We start from the raw sequence: 26,212 nt of genomic DNA on the forward strand, positions 1-26,212 counted from the left end.
TTTATTATTCTATCCCCTCTCCTATAACAGACTTCTAATGAATATAGCTTCAAATATAGGTTTTTATATCTGTCAAGAGTGGTTTCGTGGGAGGATTCTCTGTCTTTTTTTAATGATAGGGATGATTATCAAGGAGAACAGAGGTTGAGAAGGGAGTCAAAATTGAAGATCAGAAGGGAGGGGATCAGATGGAGGAATGTCTCTAAGACAACGGTAGAGATAAGCCTCATCATCCAGCTAGAAAGATTAACCCCAGTGGGGAAGAATATAGTCTGTTTCACTATATTCACTGAGTACAATCAATGGGAGAAAAGACATCTCTCCTGCTATAAACTGAGATAATGAACAAAGTATGGGCACAAATACAGATTATATTAGAAGTTATTGCCAAGGAGTTGAGAAAATTCCCATCTAATTGCCTCTGTCTTTATGAGGTTTGATGCTAGGGTACCTGCCCTGGATAAGGGAAAGAAAAGGTAGAGTTGAAGGTTTGAGGACAGCAGAGAAGGTTCAGTGAACATTTTTGCAGATAAATCTTTGCACATTTCTGTTCATTTCCATAAAATACTTTTTGCTGACTCAAAAATGTACACATTTTTAAGGATATCAGAAGATACTGTGGCCAGGCACAGTGGCTCATGCCTGTAATCCCAGCAGTTTTAGAGGCTGAGGCAGGCAGATCACTTGAGGCCAGGAGTTCGAGACCAGCCTGGCCAACATGGCAAAACCCCGTCTCTACTAAAAAAAAAAATCCAAAAATTACCTGGGTGTGGTGGTGCACACCTGTAGTCCCGGATACTCTGGAGGCTGAGGCATGAGAATCGCTTGAAACCAGGAGGCAGAGGCTGTGGTGAGCCGAGAGTGCACCCCTGCACTCCAGCCTGGGTAACAGAGCAAGACTCTGTCTCAAAAAAAAAAAAAAAAAAAAGAAACAGCAGCAGCTACTGCCATATATGTAGGTCAGCTTATTTTAAAAAGAACCTGACCATAAAACCAAGTTTGTGCTTAAAGCCATTGACCTACACAGTTACTATACTACTCTGTATTACTCTCAAAGTGTTCAGCTTTCATGGCTAATCCATGAGCCTGACATGAGCTAAATTGAATAAATTTGTTTATTAGTTTTAAAATATTTAAGATTTGAAAACATTGCTTTATGAGAAAAAGCTATTCAAATTGTTCACCTAGGAAAGAGTATAGTCTAATTCACTATACTCATTTATATTTTTATTATAATATATATGAATCTTTATAAATATTCACTTATATTTTTTCAGTCTACTGAGGAAAACTAATTTTAAGGAAGATAATAATTTTCATAATTTTTGTGCAGCATATCAGTGCTTTCATGCCTTAAAAATTAAGAAAAATTATCTACCTCTGTGTGCTACAAGATGGTCTTCAACTTCTACTGTGCCTCGAATTACTACCCATTATACTATTTATCCCCGGGATAAGGACAAGAGATGGGAAGGTAAGTAATAATTTGTGTACAATTCCTGAGACTTTTCTGGATACTTTGTTTCATTTTGTGGAGGAGAGTATAATATTTTTCATAACTTAAAAGCATCCAATAATATTTTATGGCTTTACCAAGTCACGTGCTGCATAATGACACTTCAGTCAACAACTTGACAACATTTATGACGGTAATCCCTTGACATTATAATGGAGCTGAAAAATTCCTATCACCTAGTGACATCTTTTAGAACATAGCTTCCAGACCATCGTAGCTCAACACATTACTCAATTCTTTGTGGTGAGTCTGATGTAAACAAACATACTCTACTGTCAGTTCTTTAAAAGTATACCATATACAGTTATGTACAGTACATAATACATGATAATAAACGACTGTTACTGGTTTATGTATTTGCTGTATTGTACTTTTGTCATTACTTTAGAGTGTACTCTTACTTGATTTTTTAAAAAGTTAACTGTAAAACGGACACAGGCAGGTCCTTCAGGAGGTATTCTGGAAGAAGCTAACATTTGCATAGGAGATGACAGCCCATGCGTGTTATTGTCTTTGATGACCTTCCAGTGGGAGAAGATGTGGAGGTGGAAGATACTGATGATCCTGACCCTGTGTAGGCCTAACTAATGTGTGTGTTTGTGTCTTAATTATTTTTTTTTTTTTGAGACAGAGTCTCACTCTGTCGTCCAGGCTGGAGTGCAGTGGCTCACTGCAAGCTCCACCTCCCAGGTTCATGCCATTCTCCTGCCTCAGCCTTCCATGTAGCTGGGACTACAGGCACCCACCACCTCATCCAGCTAATTTTTTGTATTTTTAGTAGAGACAGGGTTTCACCATGTTAGCCAGGGTGGTCTCGATCTCCTGACCTCGTGATCCACCCACCCCAGCTTCCCAAAATGCTGGGATGTATCTTAATTTTGAATAAAAAGGTTTAAAAGGTATGTGTTTAATGGAGAAAGCTGCCCAGATAGGAGCTCATACTCCCTCAGGGGCTTGCCTTGATCCAGGTGCTTTTAAAGAACTCTTCCCAGACTGGAAAGAGAAGGGGGTATGAAAACTTGTTTTTTATACAAAGTCTAAAAAATTTTTAAATAGAAAAAAGCTTACAGAAAAATGATATAAAACCACTTTTTGTACAGCTGTACAATGTGTTTGTGTTTTAGCTAAGTGTTATTACAAGAGAGTTAAAAAGTTTAAAACATTTAAAAGCTTATAAACTAAAAACATTACTGTAAGCTAAGTTTAATTTATTGACAAAAATATTTTTGTATAAATTGAGTGTGACCTAAGTGTACAGTGTTTATGAAGTCTATAGTAGTGTAATGTCCTTGTCCTTCACATTCTCACTGCTCAACTCAGTCACTCACCAAGAACAGCTTCCAGTCCTGTAAGTTCTGTTCATGGTAAGTACCCTGTACAGATATACCATTTTTAAATCTTTTATACTGTGTTTTGTACTTTTCATACTGTATTTTTAATGTATTTCTATTTATACTATATACGTTTTATACTGTATTTATTTGGTACTTTTTCTGTGTTTAGATGTGTTTAGTTACATAAATACTATTATGTTACAGTTACCTACAGTATGCAGTGTAGTCACATGCTATATAGCTTTGTAGCCTAGGACTAACAGTCTATACCCTGTTGCCTAGGTGTATCATAGGCTATACAATCTAGTTTGTGTAAGTATACTCTATGATGTTTGCAAAAGGGCAAAATTGCCTAATGATATATTTCTCAGAAAGCACTTCTGTCATTAAGCTACTTGTGACTGTATTTTAGACAAGTAAATATTTGCTAAATGTATAATAATAAATCTCAAAGCCAAGAATTAGTTTATGGAAACTGAAATAAAGTATATACTGGAACAGAACCTAAGAATATACTCATACTAATACAGTAATATGCTTAATATAATTATTGTGCAAAACACAGGGAGAATTTCCATAAATAATGCTCTAAAGCACAGTGGATATTTTTTAACTATCATGTTAAAAAATTTATCATGTGATTATTGGGTCATATTAATCCCAGAATTTTTATTTCTCCCAGGAGTGAACATGGAAAGGTTTGCAGAAGAAGCGGATGTTGTAATAGTTGGTGCAGGCCCTGCAGGGCTCTCTGCAGCTGTTCGTCTAAAACAGTTGGCTGCGGCACATGAAAAGGATATCCGTGTGTGTCTAGTGGAGAAAGCTGCCCAGATAGGAGCTCATACTCTCTCAGGGGCTTGCCTTGATCCAGCTGCTTTTAAAGAACTCTTCCCAGACTGGAAAGAGAAGGGAGTATGAAAAATTGTGTTTTATACAAAGTCTAATCTTTTGTAATTGCATTTCAGTAATTGTTCCCAAATTACTGGAATATAGAAAACCCTTTTCATGTAACTCTTTTTTTTTTTTTTTTCTTTTTTTTTTGAGACAGAGTTTCGCTCTTGTTGCCCAGGCTGGAGTGCAATGGCGCGATCTCGGCTCACTGCAACCTCCACCTCCCAGGTTCAAGCGATTCTCCTGCCTCAGTCTCCCTAGTAGCTGGGATTACAGGCACCTGCCACCACACCCAGCTAATTTTTTATATTTTTAGTAGAGACAGGGTTCCACTATTTCACTGTGTTGGCCAGGCTGGTCTCGAACTCCTGACCTCAGGTGATCCACCCACCTTGACCTCCCAAAGCTCTGGGATTACAGTCATGAGCCATCACGCCCAGCCCGTGTAACTCTATCTTAGGGAATAATTATATACTTTTTAAATTAAAAAAATAATAATTTATATCAGAATTGTAATTTATGATATTAACAAATAGTTTTGTGTAATTCTTTCTACGGGTATTTGTGTAATGGGTATATGAGAAGATAATAACTTGAGAAGACCTTTGAATATTTCTTGGGAGACATTTTGTATTTTGAGAGTATTTTTAAACTTGTTCTTTAAGTCTTTGTATGATTGTTCTTAATAAAGTAATAATTTCTGGGACAATGCAATATCTAAAGCCAAAGAGGATAGATTTTCTAAAGAAACATATTAATATGGCTTCTGAGAACCGAAGCAGAAAAACCACAGGTGTGATATCCAGAGGACCAAGTCCAAGTTTTATTGTCTTAAATAAAATTTGTATGAATTTGGTTAAAATCTTAGACTGTCATTTTTTTCTTCTCTAAGATAGGTTATATTATACCTGTCCTACCTCCAAGATTAGATTATTCAGTGGTTGTGAATATACTTGCAAAGATTAAAAAAAATATGAATATCATCTGTATTCTTTCCATATGGAATAAATTGAATTCCAAAAATTTCATCTGTGCTCTCCTTTCTGAAATATCAAGCTCCCTTAAACTAGAAATACTTTAATTGGACCCAATCGAATTTATCCTTTCGATATTATATCAGAAATGGATATTATTGAATTAACATTGATATAATATCAGTTCTAATAGAAAATGTTTTTCATGTTAAAGCCCTTTATTGCTTTGGCACCTTTTTTTTTTGAGACAGGGTCTCACTCTGTCACCCAGGCTGGAGTACAGTGGCACAATCATGACTCTCTGCAGCCTCAACTTCCCAGCTCAAGTAATTCTCCCACTTCAGCCCCCTCAGTAGCTGGGATTACAGGTGTGCGCCACTACGCCCAGCTAATTTTTGTATTTTTTTAGTACAGACGGGATTTTCCCATGTGGGCTCAAATCCACGGGCTTCAGCCTCCCAAAATGCTGGGACTATAGGCCTGTGAGCCATCACACACAGCCTTTGGTGCCTTTTAATATGTAAACTCAGCAGGTACAATGTCACAACATGTTAATTGTCTTTATCCAAAAGGAAAATAAAATTTATCTTACCTTTCACCAACCAGGAAGTTTCAACTTAGAGCCAAGCACCTCTCCACAGAGACAAAAAGACATAATGGTCACGTTTCAAAGATGTTTCCAAGACTCCCAAGAGATATATTCCTGTGATACAAAACTGGCAAGACGTTTATTTAGATTTTTAAAAAGATTCCCAGCTGGCCGGGTGTGGTGGCTTATGCCTGTAATCCCAACACTTTGGGAGGCCAAGCGGGGTGGATCACTTGAGGTCAGGAGTTCGAGACCAGCGTGGCCAACATGGTGAAACCCCCTCTCTACTAAAACTACAAAAATTAGCCGGGCATGGTGACAGGTGCCTGTAAGTCCAGCCACTTGGGAGGCTGAGGCAGGAGAATCACTTGAACCCAGGAGGGAGAGGCTGCAGTGGGCTAAGATTGCACCACTGCACTCCAACCTGGGTGACAGAGACACTGTCTCAAAAGAAAAAAAAAAAAGATTCCCATACATCTCAGACAGAGAAAGGATTTAGAGTGACAAGTTTTCTAAAGGAAATGCCGAAAGAAAATTAGGGGGAAGTTCTTTTTTTGTCATCAGAGTACATTTTATAGTTTTTTATATTTATGTTTACACTTGCAAATATAAACTAAAAACATTTCTTTTTCTTCTTTTATTTCTAGGCTCCACTTAACACTCCTGTAACAGAAGACAGATTTGGAATTTTAACAGAGAAATACAGAATTCCTGTGCCAATTCTTCCAGGTAAGGTATAGTGAATATTCATAGAACTATGGAATTCCACAGCTGGAAGGAACTACATTTCATCTGGCAAAATTTCCTCCTTTTACAGATGAGACCTAAGGCCCAGATATTTGAAGGATTTATTCAAAGCTATACAGCTAGCTGGTGGGAAAGCAGGACTAGAACTCAGTTCTTTTGACTTCCAGTCTAGAAGAATTGAGATAGCCTTGTAAGCCAAGCAGGAATTTCTAACTTAGTGCTTTCATGTTGTTTGTAATGTAATAAATTAGAACTCTAGGCCAAAATTGTAGAAACTAAGTTGAAGGTGTGACCATCAATATAGCACTTATGTAGAAATACATACTGATTTGAGATTTTAAAGTATTTATGTTTTTGTAATGTCTTATCAATAAAAAGTCAGAATTATAAATTAAGCATATATTTATAGGGCTTCCAATGAATAATCATGGCAATTACATTGTACGCTTGGGACATTTAGTGAGCTGGATGGGCGAACAAGCAGAAGCCCTTGGTGTTGAAGTATACCCTGGTTATGCAGCTGCTGAGGTTTGTATAGTTTTATTTTGTTTTTAATATTTATAGGAACTCCTTTTTTAATAAGTGGAGAATTTTGCAAAGTTGAAGAAATAAGTATTTTTTAAAAGTCAGAGGATTTTAGAATTATAAGATTAGAAGGAATCTTTAAAATATCTAATCCAAAGAGTACTTGAATTCCTCATGTTGTACCCCCATCAAGTGATTGTCCAACTTATGATTGATCACCATAAGGGATGAAAAATTGTGGATTGTTGGTAATCTCTTCCTTATTTTGAACAGAACTTATCTACAGTTTTATACTATCCAGAACAAATCTATGCCCTCTTCCAAGGACAACTTTCTAAATATAATTATTCCTTGCTCTCTCTTCCTCCCTATCTTTACTCTGGAATTTTTTTTTCCCCAGTGTAGGGGTGGTATAGGAGTTAAGGGAAAGGTTTGTCTCTGCCCTCTGAAGGTTCACCAGAAATGAACTGACAATAGAGAGAATAATAGGAGAAAAAGCATACAGATTTATTTAACGTGCATAAGCACAAGAGAATGATGACCCGATGACCCAGTGAGGTCCAAATGCTCATCAGAGGGGAAGGGGAAATTGGGTGTTCAGCAATCTTGAAAGGAAGTGAATGACTTTTAGGGAGAATGAATGCACCCAAGACACAGAAATTAACTTGTAAATGATTCTCTTTGGAATTTGAATTAGCCTGAGAGGCAGGCATGATCTTATGAAAAAGTGTTTGTCTAGGTGTAGTTGCCTTCTTCTGTTTTCTTTTCTGCAATAGATATTAATAGTAAGATTTCAGGAATGGGATGGAAGACCATGTGTTCTCTTTGGCAGGTCCAGCCTTAAGGTAGAGAATAGAATATCAGAGAAGAGCCGCATCCAGTGCTTTAGAAGAGATAGGGTTGAAAGACAGGAGGAGGGGAAGGTCAGAGACACCCTGAAGCTGCTGCTCTGGTTTAGCATGCCAGAGTGGCATATTTTAGCCTATCGTTTTCTGAGCCCCAGTAGCAGAAACGTATGATACCCTTCCTCACCCATCGTAAGGGTCACAGCTGACACTCCTGTAACAAAGACAGGGTAACAAGAAAAACAACAAATTTATTTAATCAAAGTTTTACACGATATGAAATCCTTCAGAAATAAAGGCCCCAAAGACCCAGGGGAAACCATTTTCATGCTTCAGTACAATAAGAATGGACAGCCATGTGGAAATGTGATTAGACAGAAGGGTATGATCTAACGGTAGTAGACAGAGAGGAAGCCAGGCAAGGCCTGTCTGTTCACATTGTCTTTGGCCTTTCTGTGTAGCATTTCTTCCTCTGAGGTATGGCTGGAGCAGAAATCCTCTGGAATGAGAGTTTTCAAGGGGAAAGGGAGAAGGAAGAAAGTAACCTTTCTAGGTTTTATGGCCTGTATTAAGGGAGAGGAGTTCTAGTTTCTATGACTCACCTTGAGGAAGAGGAATCCTGGTTTCTGTGACTTGCTTTAGGGGAGAAAGAGGAATGGGAGAAGGTAAGAAAGACCTTGTTTCTGAGGTCTTCCACTCTTCCTTCAGTTCCAGGTACTCAGCATAGGGGCTGAGTACCAAGGGAAAACATCCCCCTTTCCCTCTGAAGGTTCATAGAAAAATCAGCTCACAAGAGGCAGGTTAGTAGGAGAAAAGGCATACAGGTTGATCAGCATGCATGAAGAGAATATTACAGAGTGATTACCCTACCACACAATGGGGTACAGTTATATGCCTTTCTTGGTAGGGGAAATGGAGATGGGGAAGTATGGATGACTTTAGGGGGAGAATAAAAGATTTTTAGGGGAATTCAATGGGCTTGAAGAATATACAGTGACCTGGGACAAAGTCTCTTGAGCCTGCAGAGGAGACAATGGTTTCTGACAGAAGCCTGTCCAAGTTTATTGACAGACTTCAGTCATTCTTCCTGCAGTATGAGTTCAGTTCACGAAAACTCAGGAAAGGGACCAGAAGTAATTGTTTGCTTCTTTGGTAGGCCCGTGTTTTAGGAAGATAAGGGAACTTCAGAGAACAACTTCATCCTGTGTTTTGGGAGAGAGAGGATTAAGAGACAGGGACAGTTGGCCGGGGAAGGTCAGAGAGACACTGAAGCTTCTTCAGTTCAGCATGTCAAAGCACCATATTTTGGGATATCGGTTTCTGAGCCTCAACGTCAGCATGCCAGGGTGCCATACTTTTTAGGGTATTATCTTCGGAGCCCCATCGCTAGCTAGCTTAAATATTCTCAGTTCTGAGCCCCAACACTAGCTTAAATATTCTCAGTTCTTTCAGCCATGACGGTACATAATTTGAGTTTTGAGTTCTTTCAGTATTCTTGCTGCCCGCTTCTGAATGGATCCTCTTTTTATCCCCTTTACAAAGTGGCACCCAGAATGAGTAAACCACTTCATGTCTAGTGTAGAACTGTTATCTTCTCCATTCTAGAAACTCGTCTTCCATTGATTCCCTCAAAGTAATTACATTTTTGGCAACCACATCACACTGTTGATTCTTATTATGTATTACTGGGGAAATTATTAAAAATAAAATCTCAGCTGAGCGTGGTGGCTCACGCCTGTAATCCCAGCACTTTGGGAGGCCAAGGTGGGCGGGTCACGAGGTCAGGAGATCGAGACCATCCTGGCTAACACAGTGAAACCCCGTCTCTACTAAAAATACAAAAATTTTGCCGGACATGGCGGCACATGCCTGTAATCCTAGCTACTTGGGAGGCTGAGGCAGGAGAATCGCTTGAACCCAGGAGGCGAAGGTTGCAGTGAGCCGAGATCACGCCACTGCACTCTAGCCTGGGCGACAGAGCGAGATTCCATCTCAAAAAATAAAAAATAAAATCTCCTAGGACCCAGAAAAATTCTCTTCATAAATTATAAAAAAGAACAAAACAGGCTGGGCGCGGTGGCTCACGCCTGTACTCCCAGCACTTTGGGAGGCCGAGGTGGGCAGATCACGAGGTCAAGAGATCAAGACCATCCTGGCCAACATGATGAAACCCCGTTTCTACTGAAAATACAAAAATTACCTGGGCGTGGTGGTGGGCGCCTGTAGTCCCAGCTACTCGGGAAGCTGAGGCAGAAGAATCACTTGAACCCAGGAGGCGGAGGTTTCAGTGAGTTGAGATCGCGCCACTGCACTCCAGCCTGGCGACAGAGCGAGACTCCATCTCAAACAAACAAACAAAAAAAGGCTGGGCGCGGTGGCTCACGCCTGTAATCCCAGCACTTTGGGAGGCCGAGGTGGGCGGATCACGAGGTCAGGAGATCAAGACCATCCTGGTCAACATGGTGAAACACCATCTCTACTAAAAATACAAAAAATTAGCTGGGCATGGTGGTGGGCACCTGTAGTCCCAGCTACTCGGGAGGCTGAGGCAGCAGAATGGCGTGAACCCGGGAGGCGGAGCTTCCAGTGAGCCTAGATCATGCCACTGCACTCCAGCCTGGGTGACAGAGTGAGACTCTGTCTCAAAAAAAAAGAACAAAACAGTTTTATTCTTGAATTAGCCTTAAACCAAGACTGTGATGCCTATCACAGGCCAAGACAGAAATCTCACCCTTTTAAATAGCCAGGCAGATACAATCCATTCATTGCATGCATGTTAACTGTCTTTACTCAAAGGAAAAATAAAATGTTTTGGTTTTTTTTTTTTTTTTTTTTGACAAGCAGGAAGTTACAACTTAAAGCCAAACACCTACCCAAATTCCCACAGAGACAGGAAGACAGGAGGCATCCTTCTTGGTATCCATTTCAAAGCAATGGCTCCAAAGCCCTAAAAAAGACATTCTTGGAATACACTTTAAAAAGACTGCCATGTATCTCAGAGAGACAAAGGATTTACAGTTGGAAGTTTGCTAAAGGAAATGCTGAAAGAAAAGTTATTGGCACTAAGGAAAGTTCGGTTTTTTTCTGTTTGTTTTTACCCTTACAGTTTGTAAGTCAAATACAACACATTGGTCCCTGTATTATACTTGCTGCTATAAATTTCTGTTTTCCTAGCCCATATACATGCATTTGCGTTTTTGGACCCAAGTGTGGGATTTTGTATTTCTCCTTGTTAGACATTGTTGACTGGAATCAGTGCCACAGTCACAGGTAGGTGGTTTATAGAATCCATGATTTTCACTTTTGGAATACATACATGAACACTCAGACTCACTTGTATCATGCTTCTTTTTCTCAGGTCCTTAATGATTATCATCGACAGATTATTGATCTCTTTGCCAGGGTTTTTTGAGAGTACTCTGAGCCAAACTTCAGTTTAGTCTCTAGCCATATTCTGCTGCTGATTTGTTCATTTTCAGGATATCAAATAAAACCTTTATGTATATTCTTTATGGGGAGGTTTCATATCCATTGCTGCTAATCTTTTCTTTTACCTCTCCACTTCCATGCTTTCTTATAATCTGCTGTGTAATTGCATTGTACATTTTGTACTTTACTATCCAACGAACATTTTCCTCCACAGAGAAAACAGAAACCAAGGGTTATAGACTATTGCTATTTCTCCTCATCAGAATTACACTTTTGACCTATTTTCCCCCTTTTTCTTGCTCCAAAAATAAAATAAACTTTTATCATCCTTGGTCTGTCTTCAGCTTCTCCCTGTTTTGTTTTCTTTATTTTTTTGTTTATTGAAGTCTTCACTCATTTGAGATGTAAGCTTTCCTGACAGTTTCTTTCTCTCCACCTTCATGTTCTTCATTTGTTACAGGCCTCCATTTCAGATTCTTTACACATGATTTGACATCTGAAGGGCACTTCTTGTTTAATCTTACTGGTTTCCCTAGTAATCTCTCTAGTAGTCTCCCCTTTTCTTTCTCATCAAGGTTGTGGCATTGTTTTCATTTCCCATTGTGTGAGCTCTGTTCTTTAATACTCTAGAAGGGAGTACCTTAATACATGTCTCTTTATTGCCTGAACATTTTAAAGTCTGTATATCTGTAATCTAGAGAAGATGTTCACCTTCTAAGAAACCTAAGGCTGTTTACTGTTTTTTCAAGATTATTATGAATTCTAAGGTATTAATAAATTTGTTTTTATTGTTTTTAGGTCCTTTTTCATGACGATGGTAGTGTAAAAGGAATTGCCACTAACGATGTAGGGATACAAAAGGATGGTGCACCAAAGGTAAACCTTCTTAGTAGTTACGTGCTTAACAAACCGACAAACAACAGAAAGAACTATGTGGGCAACAAAATGAGATCCCATCTCTCCAAAAAAAGAAAAAGAAAATTAGCTGGGCTTCATAGTATGCACCTGTAGTCCTAGCTACTTTGGAGGCTGAAACAGGAGGATCACTTGAGCCCAGGAGTTCGAGGCTGCAGTGAGTCATAATCATGCCACTTCATTTCAGCTTGGGTGAGTGACAGAGCAAAACCCTATCTTAAAAAAGAAAAAGAAGAAGAAAGAACCAACTTAGACTCAATAAAGGTCTTGCTACAAACTATACATTAATTATGTGGGTGTTCGGAGGCCCAGACAGTTGGATCACTTGAACCCATGAGTTTGAGAACTTCCTGAGCAACATGGCGAGACCCTGTCTCTACCAAAAATGCAAAATTAGCCAGTCTTACAACCCTGTCTCAAAATAAATAAATAAGAATTTTAAAAATTTCAAAAAATGTGGGTGTTAGAATACAGTAATTAATATGGAATTTTTCTCATTAAAAAATATAGAAGCAACTTTGAGCTAACAGTGATTTAGGCAAGTAGTTATAATATGTTTAAAAAATTTTTTAAAGATAATGACATACAAATATACAAACATAAGTCGAACACATGTCAAAGATTTTATTTCATTTAGTTAAGGAGAGAATCAGTAAGATATTACAACCAGTGCAAGAAGAATTCAAACATACACACATTTACAGGCCATCAATCCACTTCATTAACCAAATACATCAAATGAAAATAGTTTCTGCAGTTTTTATTTCTCCACAATTTTCATTTCATTGGACAAGAATCATTTTGCATTACTATCAGTAGGTAAGTAGTGATATACTTTGACGTGTTTGTTTGTTGCCCAGGCTGGAGTGCAGTGGCGCGAGCTTGGCTCACTGCAACCTTTGCCTTCCGGGCTCAAGCAATTCCCCGCCCTCAGCCTCCCCAGTAGCTGGGATTACATCTGTGCGCCACCATGCCTGGCTACTTTTTGTATTTTTAGTAGAGATGGGGTTTTGTCATGTTGGCCAGGCTGGTCTTGAACTCCTGACCTCATGATCCACCCGCCTCGGCCTCCCAAAGTGCTGGGATTACAGGCATGAGCCACTGTGCCCGGCCACTTTGACATGATTTTAACCTCTTTTGGTAGATGTAAAACTGATTCTCCACCTCTCATTCAAAATATAAACCTGCATAATTTTCAGATTTTCACATCTTGTATTTTTGAATCTGAAAGCAAAACCATCAGAACATAGAACTGTCACTCTTTGGAAAAGATAAGGAAAAAAATAGCTTGCTGTCCTATAATATGAACAAAACACAAATTAACATCTCAATCAACTGGCCTGTCTATTCAGGTTTATTTATTATCCAATTTCCCAACTAGATTATAAGCTCCCAAAGGATAGAGATCCTGGGTTATTCCAATGCCTGGCATAATGCCAGGTACATATTAGGTCTCCTTAAATATTTGTCAGCTGATAGTTTATCCTCCTCTCTGCCACTCTTGGAATAGAATTAGGAATCTAGAGTCCCTTCCAGCAGACTTTGTGCTTCTTACATTTCCTGCTTCAAAAGCAAATAGCGGCTGGGCACTATTACAGGCTCATGCCTGTAATCCCAGCACTTTGGGAGTCTGAGGCGGGCGGATCACGAGGTGAGGAGATCAAGACCATCCTGGCTAACACAGTGAAACCTCGTCTCTACTAAAAAAAAATACAGAAAAATTAACCGGGCATAGTGGTGGGTGCCTGTGGTCCCAGCTACTCAGGAGGTTGAGGCAGAAGAATGGCGTGAACCCGGGAGGCGGACCTTGCAGTGAGCCGAGATCACGCCACTGCACTCCAGCCTGGGCGACAGAGCGAGACGCCATCTAAAAACAAAAAAAGCAAATGGCAAATCCTGTTTGGGACTCCTAGTGGTTTAACTGGCCACATCAGAATCATGTGACATCTTGGGGCTCAGCCTGTCCTGCAGTAAGGCCTAAGAAGCTGTTTTTTAACAAGCCTCCAGGGATTCCAGTGCATAGCCAGGTTTGTAAAGACTGTTATACTGCCTCTCAGTAAAAGAACATGGTTGTTCATATATTATGGTTCTTTTCTATATTATGATTAATTATAAATTATATTTTAGTATTTAAATATTTTTGCATTTAATATTATAACAAAATTGAAGCAATTTTGGTATTTTTGGTATTTGGTATTTCATTTTTGCATGTTCTCATTTGTTCAAATATGAGTTTATTTCAGGTGGCAGAGGTTGCAGTGAGCCAAGATCGTGCCACTGTACTCCACCTTAAGCGACAAAGTGAGACTGCGTCTAAAAAAATAAAAATTAAAAAAGAAAGATACATATATATGATTTTTAACTTTATGCTTTGCATTTGTAAAAACGTTTATATTTTGTATGTTGCATTTATGCAGATATAATAGCATAGAAGAGTACAATGGAGTCTTAGTAATTTGAGCCCCAAAATCTAAGTTTTTAAAAATAGTACTACCACAAGGTTAGAGTGGGGAAAATCAAAGATTCTGTTTAATGTGTTGTTCCATTCTCTATTTAACCCACTGTAGTTAGGCTTTCTCCCTGCCATTTCACTGAAACGGTTCTTGTTAGAGTCACAAATACCTCCATTTTGCCAATCAGGTGGACAGGCCTCTGTTTTCCCTTACTTGACCTTCTAGTGGATGGCACTTGACACAGTTCAATTATGTTTTCCTTCTTGAAACACTTTTTTGACTTGGCTCTTCTTACAGCCTTCTCTTGGTTCCTATCTCCAATATGCATTTTATTATAAGAATTCTGATTTGGACATTTTTAAGTTACAGAGGCTAAGTAACTTGGCTGGGGTCAGACACCTACTAAGTATTGGGGCTGGGATTTAAATCCAGGCTGTGTGGCTCCACGGCCTGTCCCTTCAACACTAAAGGGCATGTTACCTCTAAGAAGAAACAGAAATATGTGAATTAATATTTTAGTTCATACAGATTGAATTGTTTTATAAGTGGTGCTGGGGAAACTCTGTATCCATCTGGAAGCAAACAGAGTTGGACCCCGGTTTGCTGGTTGTTTCTTTCTCGTGATTTAAAGATTTAAAACAATACAAATCAAAAAGAAATCTAAGAGATGACAGTTAACAATCTAGGGGTAGGGTAAGCCACCCTACAGCAACAAGATACTAAAAACCTGTTAAAAAAAAGAAAGACAAACCTTTTTTAACTTAATATATAAAAGTTAAGGGCCGGGCGCAGTGGCTCAAGCCTGTAATCCCAGCACTTTGGGAGGCCGAGACGGGCGGATCACGAGGTCAGGAGATCGAGACCATCCTGGCTAACACAGTGAAACCCCGTCTCTACTAAAAAATACAAAAAAAACTTAGCCGGGCGAGGTGGCAGGCGCCTGTAGTCCCAGCTACTCGGGAGGCTGAGGCAGGAGAATGGCGTGAACCCGGGAGGCGGAGCTTGCAGTGAGCTGAGATCCGGCCACTGCACTCCAGCCTGGGTGACAGAGCGAGACTCTGTCTCAAAAAAAAAAAAAAAAAGTTAAAACACTTCTGTATACCAAAATATACTATAAAGTCTGTAAATGTTTGACTCTCTGTAATATCACGGAGTACTTAAACATCGACAAGAAAAAAGACAACACATTGGAAAAATGGGTAGAGTCTAAAATATTAACAATTCATAGAAGAACTCAATGACCACTAATCATAAGGAAAGATACTTAAATATGTTTTTTTCAGAGTCCAGAGGTTAAATGTCATTTCTTCTAAGAAGACTTTCCTGTTCACTCAATCTGAATAGCTGGCTTCTGTTATTCTCCTTTGCAATACCCTCTGCTCTCTTTCATGGCACTTAAACAATTTGTAATTATATACTCATGTATTTATTTAATGTCTGTCTCTATGGCTAGTCCAAAGGAAAGGAACATATCTTTTTTTAATTCAGCCATGTATTCCCAATGCCTAGCACAGAACCTGGCACATTGTAGGTATTCATTCACTATTTCTTGAATCAAAAAGAAAAGATGCTAAAAATAGTAATCAGGGAAATGCAAATTAAAATAGTATTGAGGCCCAGGCGCCGTGGCTCACGCCTGTAATCCCAGCACTTTGGGAGGCCGATGTGGGTGGATCATCTGAGGTCAGGAGTTCGAGACCAGCCTGGCCAACATGATGAAACCCCATCTCTACTAAAAATACAAAAACTTAGCTGGGCTTGGTGACGGATGCCTGTAATCTCAGCTACTCGGGAGACTGAGGCAGGAGCATTGCTTGAACCCTGGAGGCAGAGGTTGCAGTGAGCCAAGATCGTGCCATTGCACTCCAGCCTGGGCAACAAGAGCACAACTCCGTCTCAAAAAAAAAAAAATTAAAAAATTAAAAATAAAATAAAATAGTAGTGAGTTATCAAGACACCTGATATGCTAGCAAAAATGTAAAAGGAACAGTTATATCTGTCACTAACTGTACTATAGGGAAAGGGTCTTATATACTACTGATGGAAATATATTCATTGCTTCAGGCTTTTTGGAAAGTAATATGATAGTATCAATTTAAAAAAGTAGATGTACCCTTTGATCTAAGAGGGCCACTCCTGGGAATCTATCTTATAGGAATAAAAGCCCCAATATTGTATGTGTATACAGGTGTCCCTTAGTGTGTACGGTAGATTGGCTCTAGGACCCCCAAGTATGCCAAAATTCATGCATACTCAAGTCCCAAAGTTAGCCCTGCAGAACTCGCATACATGAAAAATCAGTCTCGGCCGGGCGCGGTGGCTCAAGCCTGTAATCCCAGCACTTTGGGAGGCCGAGACGGGCGGATCACGAGGTCAGGAGATCGAGACCATCCTGGCTAACACGGTGAAATCCCGTCTCTACTAAAAAATACAAAAAACTAGCCGGGCGAGGTGGCGGGTGCCTGTAGTCCCAGCTACTCGGGAGGCTGAGGCAAGAGAATGGCATGAACCCGGGAGGCAGAGCTTGCAGTGAGCTGAGATCCGGCCACTGCACTCCAGCTCGGGAGACAGAGCGAGACTCCGTCTCAAAAAAAAAAAAAAAGAAAAAAAAAGAAAAATCAGTCTCCATATACTCGGGTCTCACATCCAGTGAATATTGTATTTTCAATCCTTATTTGGTTAAAAATAAATTCTTGTATATGCGAACTCACACAATTCAAACCCATCTCGTTCAAGGATCAGCTGTATATTCAATATATATTCAAGAGTGTTTATATCTTATAACATTGTTTTTGTTCATACATAAACTGGAAAGAGCGAATGGCTATTATCCATTGGCAGAGGAGCTGGATAATCTATCCTGTCTCTCTACCTGAACTCCTACCTAGCCATTAAAGAGAAAGATTTGAGCTCCACAGTGACTTGAAAAGATTTCCATGAGGTATTTTAAGTGAGAAGAGTAAGATTATATTATTCTATATATTTACTATGTGATTCTTTATATTATAATTTGCACTGTCTCTTCCACACCTGAATCATAGTTCAATTTAAATCTGACCAAAATGTGAATATATTTTAAATTGTCAAATGTTGCCATTTAACACATTTTTGCTTTTCAGGCAACATTTGAGAGAGGGCTAGAACTACATGCTAAAGTCACAATTTTTGCAGAAGGTTGCCACGGACATCTAGCCAAGCAACTATATAAGAAGTTTGATTTGAGAGCCAATTGTGAACCTCAGACCTATGGGATTGGACTGAAGGAGGTATCCGGGTTTGTTTCTGTAATTTTAATTTCGAAAGATGGAATTTAAATTTATTTGTATTATCAGGTAGTTTATAATACTGACTTAACTTTAGTTATATTTTTTCATTGTCTTGAAATGTTCATTATGACTAAAACTTGGGATATTTTTCAAGGGGCTAGAAGATAACTACTGATCAAATTCTATTATTGGTTAAGTTAGTTTTACATGTTGGAATTGTTGTATCAAGTGATCAAGTGTTGCTTGAAATGAATCTTGAACTTGTGAATATTTGAATCTTTTTTTTTTTTTTCATCGTAATGCCATCTGCCCTGTTAGGATTGCTCTTGTTATCCATATGCTGTTTGTAGGATGACCACATCCTACAGAGCATTATTTTTTCAAAATGGTAATGCGAAGATAATTTTGTTTATGAAATACACACTCAGCCATAGTATATTAATCTGCAGCCTAAAATTTAATTAGGTTATGTATTTTACATTTCCTCAATTTATCCATTCTCTAGTCTTGTTTTCCCAAATCCTAGGCTTATTAGAATGTAAATGTAAAATTTTCATTATAACCCTTTTGCTTAAACATTGTTGTGGAGCTAGCAATGGTGGCCCACACCCATAACCCAAGCATTTTGAGAGGCCAAGGCAAGATGATTGCTTGGGTCCAGGAGTTCAAGACCTGCCTGGGCTACGTAGTGATACCTCATCTCTACTAAAAATTTACAAATTAGCCAGGTGTGGTGGTGCACATCTGTAGTCTCAGCTACTCTGGAGGCTGAGGCAGGAGAACCACTTCACTTCAAGAGATCAAGACTGCAGTGACGGCCGGGCGCGGTGGCTCAAGCCTGTAATCCCAGCACTTTGGGAGGCCGAGAGCTTGCAGTGAGCTGAGATCCGGCCACTGCACTCCAGCCTGGGCGACAGCACGAGACTCTGTCTCAAAAAAAAAAAAAAAAAAAAAAAGAGACTGCAGTGACCTGTGATCATACCACTGCACCCTAACCTGGGTGACAGAGTGAGATCCCATCTCTAAAAAATTAAAAAATACAGTAATTAACAACAAAAAATTTATTTTAGGTTAAATCTCAGAAAGGTTCAAAGTTATATAAAACTAGATTCGTTATATTCTGAATAAGGGTTTGTTTTGATAGATTGCACATAATGTCTGATTGCACACAATATTATCTGATTTTTAGATAATATTTCAGATAGAAATTGTTCAAAATTTAAAATTTACCAGTCTGAAAAGAGGGTGAACAATTTATTTCAATTGTGGAGGGCAGGGCAGAGGGAATAAATTACTTTGTTGGAGAATACATGTCTATTACAAAGAGACCTTAAGTGTACATTAATTTTTACATGGTGAACATACCCTTGTGGCTGTCACCCAGATGAAGACAGAGAACACTACCAGTACCGCAGAACTTTCCCTCAGCCTTTCAGTAGGATTTCCTGATTTCCTATAATTGTATAAAAGTCTTTATCAATTTGAGAATCTATTTAATGTCTTTAAGAGTTCATAAGTTTTCTGACCTGTTTCTTTACTCTGGAACTCATGCTGCAGTTTGATATAATTTTCTTTGATATTCAAGGTGATCCACCTGCATTTTTTTTATTTTATTTATTTATTTTTTTTGAGATTGAGTCATGCTGTATCAGCCAGGCTGGAGTGCAGTGGCATGATCTCAGCTCACCACAACCTCTGCCTCCGGGTTCAAGCAATTCTCATGCCTCACCCTCTGGAGTAGCTGGGATTACAAGGCATCCGCCACCATGCCCAGCTAATTTTTGTATTTTTAATAGAGATGGGGTTTTACCATGTTGGCCAGGATGGTCTCAAACTCCTGACCTCAAGTGATCTGCCCACCTCAGCCTCCCATGATGCTAGGATTACAGGTGTGAGCCACTGTGCCCAGCCTTCTTTGATATTTGAAGTAATTTTGTTGTATACTTATATTACAGTTTTTCACTTGTAATTTTCATAAATAAGACATTAAACCTGGCAAGTTTTATGCATCGTGGTGACATAAAAACATTTTTAAAATACTACAGGACTTATTTTTTGTTTGTTTGTTTTTAGTTATGGGTTATTGATGAAAAGAACTGGAAACCTGGGAGAGTAGATCACACAGTTGGTTGGCCCTTGGACAGACATACCTATGGAGGATCTTTCCTCTATCATTTGAATGAAGGTGAACCCCTAGTAGCTCTTGGTCTTGTGGTAAGTTATATTCCCATTATGGAAAATTCGACTGCTAGAGTTATATTACCATCAGTGTTATAAAATAAGGGTTTTGAATCTGAAGACTGTAAAATGCTTATCATTTAAAGCGTACTTTCTAATTTTATCAGTATGTAAAGTGCTTCTGGCTGCTGCGTCATTAAGTCTACTAAACACACGTAGCAATAGTAATAGTAGCTGCTACACTCCAGGCACTATGCTGGATGCTTTTCTGAAACTACATAAGTTTCATAATAACGCTGAAATAGGTATATCTTTATTTTACAGATGAGAAAACTGAAGTCCAAATAAGTTAAACAACTTACCCATATACACCCATTAAATAACAGGCAGAAATGCCTGACCTTGTCTGACCTCAAATTCCATTTCCACTGTGGCATGCTACCACTGACAACGAAATTAGCACTAAGTTTGAACTTAAAACTTTTTAAAAATACAAGCAGTTTCTCCTTTTTTGGCCTCCTGCACATCGTTGCAGTAAATTACATATTGAACATTACCAAGAATGGAAAAATTAGTTTCTGTACCTTGCAACTGGTGGCAGCTTTATAGTTTAGTGTCATGATTAGACCTCCATATGATACACTGTTAAATTTATATGTTATTGGTGTTTTTTGACCCCCAGTCAAATGTTCATCCCATCACCTTTGGATATTTATGCCTGACTTAATTGTATCAAAGGAAAAAGATGTGGTCAATTTTAACACTTTGGTAAAGCTTTATAAAATGTAACCTTCTATATTTATTTTCCTCTTTTTCTCTAAGTGTAGTTTACATCCTTTTTCTTTATTTTTGCCTCAGTTGTACTATAGTATAGATTATTAGTTTATTTCAAGTTGGTATTAATGTATAATAAATCATTACAGCTGCTTTCATAGAAACATAATCTGAGATGCTTACCTACAGATACTGTTCTAATTTGTTTTTTTTGTTGTTCATTTTTATTTTCTAATCTCATGATAGTTCTGTTTTTCTAATTTGGACTTTGAGTTCCGGAGCACAAGAATTTGTTAATATGTTCTAAATTTTCATAATTTTGATGATAATAAACACATGCTATCCTTTTCTTTACCGTTTCTTTTCCAAACAGATTTTATACAATTTTTAATTTACATTTGCATTACTGCACATAGTGCTCCAAATACTTTTGAGTACAAGAAATTTAACATACATGTTTTCTGATACACATTGCTCACATTTTCACTTGATTTAATTTGAAATAAAAATGCCTAATTTAATATAAATGTAAAATTTTAAGGTTGGTCTAGACTATCAGAATCCATATCTGAGTCCATTTAGAGAATTCCAGAGGTGGAAACACCATCCTAGCATTCGGCCAACCTTGGAAGGTGGAAAAAGGATTGCATACGGAGCCAGAGCTCTCAATGAAGGTGGCTTTCAGGTAACTCTTCCAACTTTTATTTTCCTTATTTCTGTATTGTAAATTCAGAATTGAACATATAATGTAACAAATTTAGATAAAGAATAAAAACAATATCAAAATAAGTAAAGTATGTAGCGTTTATAAATAAACTGTATCACACAGTACTTCAAAATTACGCCATGAATTTAGTTTTAAGTATATATCAGGCTGGGCACAGTGGCTCATGCTTGTAATCCCAGCACTTTGGAAGGCCGAGTTGGGCAGGCTGCCTGGGCAACATGGCGAAACCCCGTCTCTACAAAAAATAGAAAGATTAGCCAGGCGTGGTGATAAGCACCTGTGGTCCCAGCTACTCAGGAGGCTGAGACAGGAGAATCACTTGAGCCTGGGAGGTGGAGGTTGCAGTGAGCCAAGATTGTGCCATCCAGCCTGAGCAGCAGAATGAGACTCCATCTCAAAAACAAAAACAAAAAATAATATATTGATCTCTAGAGATAAATTCATGGACATTTTGTTTGTTAGTTGTTTTAACCATAAATTTAAAACTGTAATCCATAATATTTCTCTTTATTCCTTAACTGCCAGGAAACTCAAAGGCAAATTTAGTTTTCAGCAAACAAAATTCATTCATTCCAACTACCTAGTAACATTCATGCCTTTTAGATTACCTCTGTTAAGCTTTTGCCTTAATTGTCCTATTTTTATATACATTCAAAATCTTCTCAAATATAATGTATTCATTATGTATTAAACAGTGAAATAAGACCTAGTAGCTAATTGTCATAAAAGCTGTTAATACTGTTGTAGAAATGTTATCAGACAGTTAAGATGATCTAAAAATCTGCTGTAAAGTTTGTACCAAATTATTTGGAGCAAGTTCCTTAACTTTTCTGGCCTTAAGAGATCATCTGTAAAATAAAGATGATCCCTCTGTCTCTAATATTCTAGGAATCTAGGACTATCTTGGAAATTGGATTTCTTTTTTAAAAAATTATTATAAAAGTAACAGATAATAGGAAAATTTAGGGAGGGAAAATTGACTTATCTTCTTATTTTTTTGAGGCGGAGTCTTGCTCTATCGCCCAGGCTGGAGTGCAGTGGCACGATGATCTCGGCTCACTGCAACCTCCGCCTCCCGGGTTCACACCATTCTCTTTTCTCAGCCTCCTGAGTAGCTGGGACTACAGGCGCCCACCACCATGCCTGGCTCATTTTTTTGTATTTTTAGTAGAGACGGGGTTTCACCGTGTTAGCCAGGATGGTCTCAAGCTCATGACCTCGTGATCCGCCCGCCTCGGCCTCCCAAAGTGCTGGGATTACAGGTGTGAGCCACCGCGTCCAGCCTTTACTTATCTTTAAAAGTGAGGTTCTAAATACTTTATTACTGTAATAGTATTTCATAAACTCAAAACCATAGCTACATTAGAAACATAATCACTAGAATCTTAAAATATCCCTGTCCCCAAAGTCTGTCATGAGATTACTTCTCATGAGATTGTTTTTGTTTCTAGGGTAGCAATTCCTTTGGTAGAAATATGTATTGAATTACATAACTGTATTCAAGCCTATTAAACTTTTTAAAATAATGTCCATAATAGTTACTGTCACCCTAACCCTACTCTGTAATTTATAAAGGTTTCAGTATATTCAATAGTACACACAGATTTTTATTGAAAACCATCTACCTTGTGTACTTAAGCATGTCAAACATGTCAAATGATTTGCAAATTGACAGGAAGAGATGACTCTTCCCTCCCCCCACAACACACACACCCACACACTTTTCACCTGAATTTTCTGATTTCATTGGCCAGAGATTCAGAAAGTTATTTCCAGTTAAGGTCTTGAAGACCTTAAGAGGCAACAACGACTATAAGGGATGGTTTCTGTAGTTCAATACTAGAGAAGTTTCTCTGAAGGTGTAGCAAGCACCAGAAACCACCAGGAGAGTGCAGTATTCCCTCCCGAGCGTGATGCTGCCCGCTCTCGATGTTGCTTTGCTCAGCTGCCATTCGGCATTGATGATTGTTTTTCCCTTCCTTAGGGAGAGTGGGAGGGAAAGGATGCAGTCTGAGTGGCTCCCATTTAGGTAAAGAAAAAGAAGAGACAACAATTCGAAACGTTCAGTTTTGTTTATTTTGAGCTAACAAATACTGTCTAGCTTTTTTCTCCTTCTTCAGCTGACTATACCAAAACTCACCTTCCCCTAGTGGGTTTCTAATTACTTGTAGCCCTAGTTTAATGAATGTCCCAAACAAGGTGCATAGCTGCCAGTAACCCAGCCCACCCAAGGTAGGATCCTCCTAGAACTTAAAAACATACTTTTTCCTTGGGCATAATATTTTTATTCTTAGGATTTAAACACCTATTTTGGACGAACTTGAACTCATAGTTTATATCCTTTTATTAAATTTCACATTCTTCTGGTTCTTGAATCAAACTTGGTGTCAACAAAGCCACAGCCTTATTTGAGAAAAGCATTGTCATCATCTAAGTCCCTAATCTTTATCTGTTTTCAGCTAGTAGCACTCCAGATACCACCTCCTCCCCATTGTCTGCTCTGTGGTCTTGATTTAATGCTCTTTTATCTAAGTGGTCCTAATAACTGAGTTTGGTCTGAGAATCACAGTCATAAACTCATTCCCCACATATACTGTGAAAGGACTTGATCCTTCTCTCTTACCAGCATTCCTTCTGCCCCCTAGTTTTGCTTTTCACTACCATTCCCTCATTGATGAGAGTTGTGGCGACAGAGTGCTCACCATGTCTCTTTTGCAGTTGATGTCAATAGTTTTGTTAACCCCCACCTCTGAGTCCCTCTTAATACCATCAGCCAAATGTACCACTCACCATTTTCTCAACAAAGACCCCATGGCTTACTTTAAGAAGTCCTCATAGAAGAAAAAAATACATAATGTGGAAAGAACAGCACTGCTTGGCTCTCTTTAAACTATAAGAGTACATTTTCTCATGCAAACCATCTATAGTTCAGTTGCTATATTGTGGGGTACATATAGACATTTATTGTCTAAACTGAAAAATATCCCACTCTTTATTACTTTTTTTTTATCAGAAATGTATACTAAGGTCCAAAGAATTGTCTTTATTTAATTTTGGAAATTCAGCTTGTCCTTAATCAGAATCTATTGTTTAGGGTGGTAGCTAGTTGCAGTGGTGCCATGATTAGAGCATAGGTTTATATCCCTAGCTGTCAAAGTAAAACAAAGAGGGTGTATAGTATCCTTTGTAAGTCTTGTATTACCCCGAATGCATGTAAAAGCAAATCACAGTTTTTTTATATGCTCTTTGAAATTTTCAGGTCCACTTAATTTTGGGGGAAGAGAAGGTACAATGTGATATTTCCATACATGTATATAATGTTTAATGATCAAATCAGAGTAATTAGTATATCCATCACCTCAAAGCTTTATCATTTCTTTGTGTTGGTAATATTTAAAATCTTTTCTTCTAGCTATTTGAAAAAATAATAAATTATTCTTTATTATAGTCACTCTACAGTGCTATAGAACAGAACTTATTCCTCCTATCTAGCTGTATTTCTGAATCCATTAACCAGTCTCTCTGTATCCCACCCCCACTCCCAGCATCCCTTTCTACCCTTCCCATCCTCTAGTAGCCACTGTTCTACTCTCCACTTCCGTAAGATCAACTTTTTAAGTTTCCATATATGAGTGAGAGCATAGGATGTTTATCTTTCTGTGCTTGACTGACTTAACATAATGTCTTCCAGGCTCATCCATGTTGTCACAGATGACAATATTTCATTCCTTCTTCCAGCTGAATAGTATTCCATTGTGTATATATATATACCATCTTTTGTTGATCCATTCATCTGTTGATGGACATTTAGTTTGATTCCGTAGCTTGGCAGTTATTGTGAATAGTGCTGCAATAAATATGAGAGTGCAGATATCTCTTCCACATACTGACTTGCTTTCTTTTGGATATATACCCAATAGTGGGATTGCTGGGTCATATGGTAGTTCTATTTGTAGCTTTTTTAGGAACCTCTATACTGTTTTCCATAATGGTTGTACTAATTGACATTTCCACCAACAATGTGTGAGTTTTCCCCATATCCTCACCAGAATATTTTTTGTCTTTTTGATAATAGCCATTCTAACTAGGGTGAAATGATATCTCATTGTGGTTTTGATTTGCAAGCAAATCACAATTTAGATAACAGCATTCAGGTTTAGAGAATATTTTAACTATGACATGGATATCTGTAAATAAAACATTCTATTTAAAACATATTGATGCTTCAGTCCTAAGTCTGTCCCATGTAGATTAGTTATGAGGAGGAAAAAAGAAAAACTCTCACAGAAAAATAGTAATAGTCCTAATGCTCACTCTTAGGGCAGGAAGAAGAAAACTGCCCTTGCTCTGTTTTATTCCTTTGCTCAATTCATTTTCATGTATTTATTTTTCAACCTTTCCCTACAGCTCTAGAAGACTTTAAGACTGATTTGGAGTATTCTGTTGTGCTTGTTTAATTTGAGCTAACAAATGTATTCTGAATCTTTCTTTCCTCAGTCTATACCGAAACTCACCTTTCCTGGTGGTTTACTAATTGGTTGTAGTCCTGGTTTTATGAATGTTCCCAAGATCAAAGGTACTCACACAGCAATGAAAAGTGGAATTTTAGCAGCAGAATCTATTTTTAATCAACTAACTAGTGAAAATCTCCAATCAAAGACAATAGGTAAGAAATTCCTGTGTAAAGTAGAAAAAAGAAAATTGCTGGGTTACGTGTATTTCAATTGACATTAAAAGATTTGTATTTCATCTGTCACTTTAGAAGTATTAAGAAGCATGCTATGCAAAGAAAACTACATGACCTATTCTCAGTAATTACAGTCAGTGATTTTTTACTACAATGTTCTGTTTTATTCACATCAAAAAAGTAAAAAAGTAAGAGTGGTAGCCGGGCACGGTGTCTCATGCCTGTAATCCCAGCACTTTGGTAGGCTGAGGCAGGTGGATCACCTGAAGTCAGGAGCTCAAGACCAGCCTGGCCCACATGGTGAAACCCCGTCTCTACTAAAAATAGAAAAAAATTAGCTGGGTGTGGTGGCAGGTGCCTGT

At 38.3% G+C, this 26,212-nt stretch overlaps 1 protein-coding gene and 1 non-coding gene across 3 annotated transcripts in view; both read left to right on the forward strand.

The window, feature by feature from the left end:
* Positions 1–26,212, forward strand: part of ETFDH (electron transfer flavoprotein dehydrogenase) — a 38,406-nt gene that overhangs the window by 7,113 nt on the left and 5,081 nt on the right. Inside the window, exons 2-10 of one of the 2 annotated variants that reach the window (XM_025385036.1) lie at positions 1,334–1,474; positions 3,533–3,762; positions 5,952–6,033; positions 6,461–6,579; positions 11,649–11,726; positions 17,338–17,484; positions 19,558–19,698; positions 20,978–21,121; positions 25,661–25,829. In XM_025385036.1, coding sequence (XP_025240821.1) covers positions 1,334–1,474; positions 3,533–3,762; positions 5,952–6,033; positions 6,461–6,579; positions 11,649–11,726; positions 17,338–17,484; positions 19,558–19,698; positions 20,978–21,121; positions 25,661–25,829 — 1,251 coding nt within the window. The remainder of the gene's footprint in view (positions 1–1,333; positions 1,475–3,532; positions 3,763–5,951; positions 6,034–6,460; positions 6,580–11,648; positions 11,727–17,337; positions 17,485–19,557; positions 19,699–20,977; positions 21,122–25,660; positions 25,830–26,212) is intronic. The other variant, XM_025385037.1, reaches the window with a different exon arrangement.
* Positions 22,965–23,182, forward strand: LOC112625668. The gene has a single exon (XR_003119735.1). It is a non-coding gene; the product is annotated as a small nucleolar RNA U3 (small nucleolar RNA).

The sequence above is a fragment of the Theropithecus gelada genome, chromosome 5 (assembly GCF_003255815.1).
Source record: "Theropithecus gelada isolate Dixy chromosome 5, Tgel_1.0, whole genome shotgun sequence".
Taxonomy (NCBI): domain Eukaryota; kingdom Metazoa; phylum Chordata; class Mammalia; order Primates; family Cercopithecidae; genus Theropithecus; species Theropithecus gelada.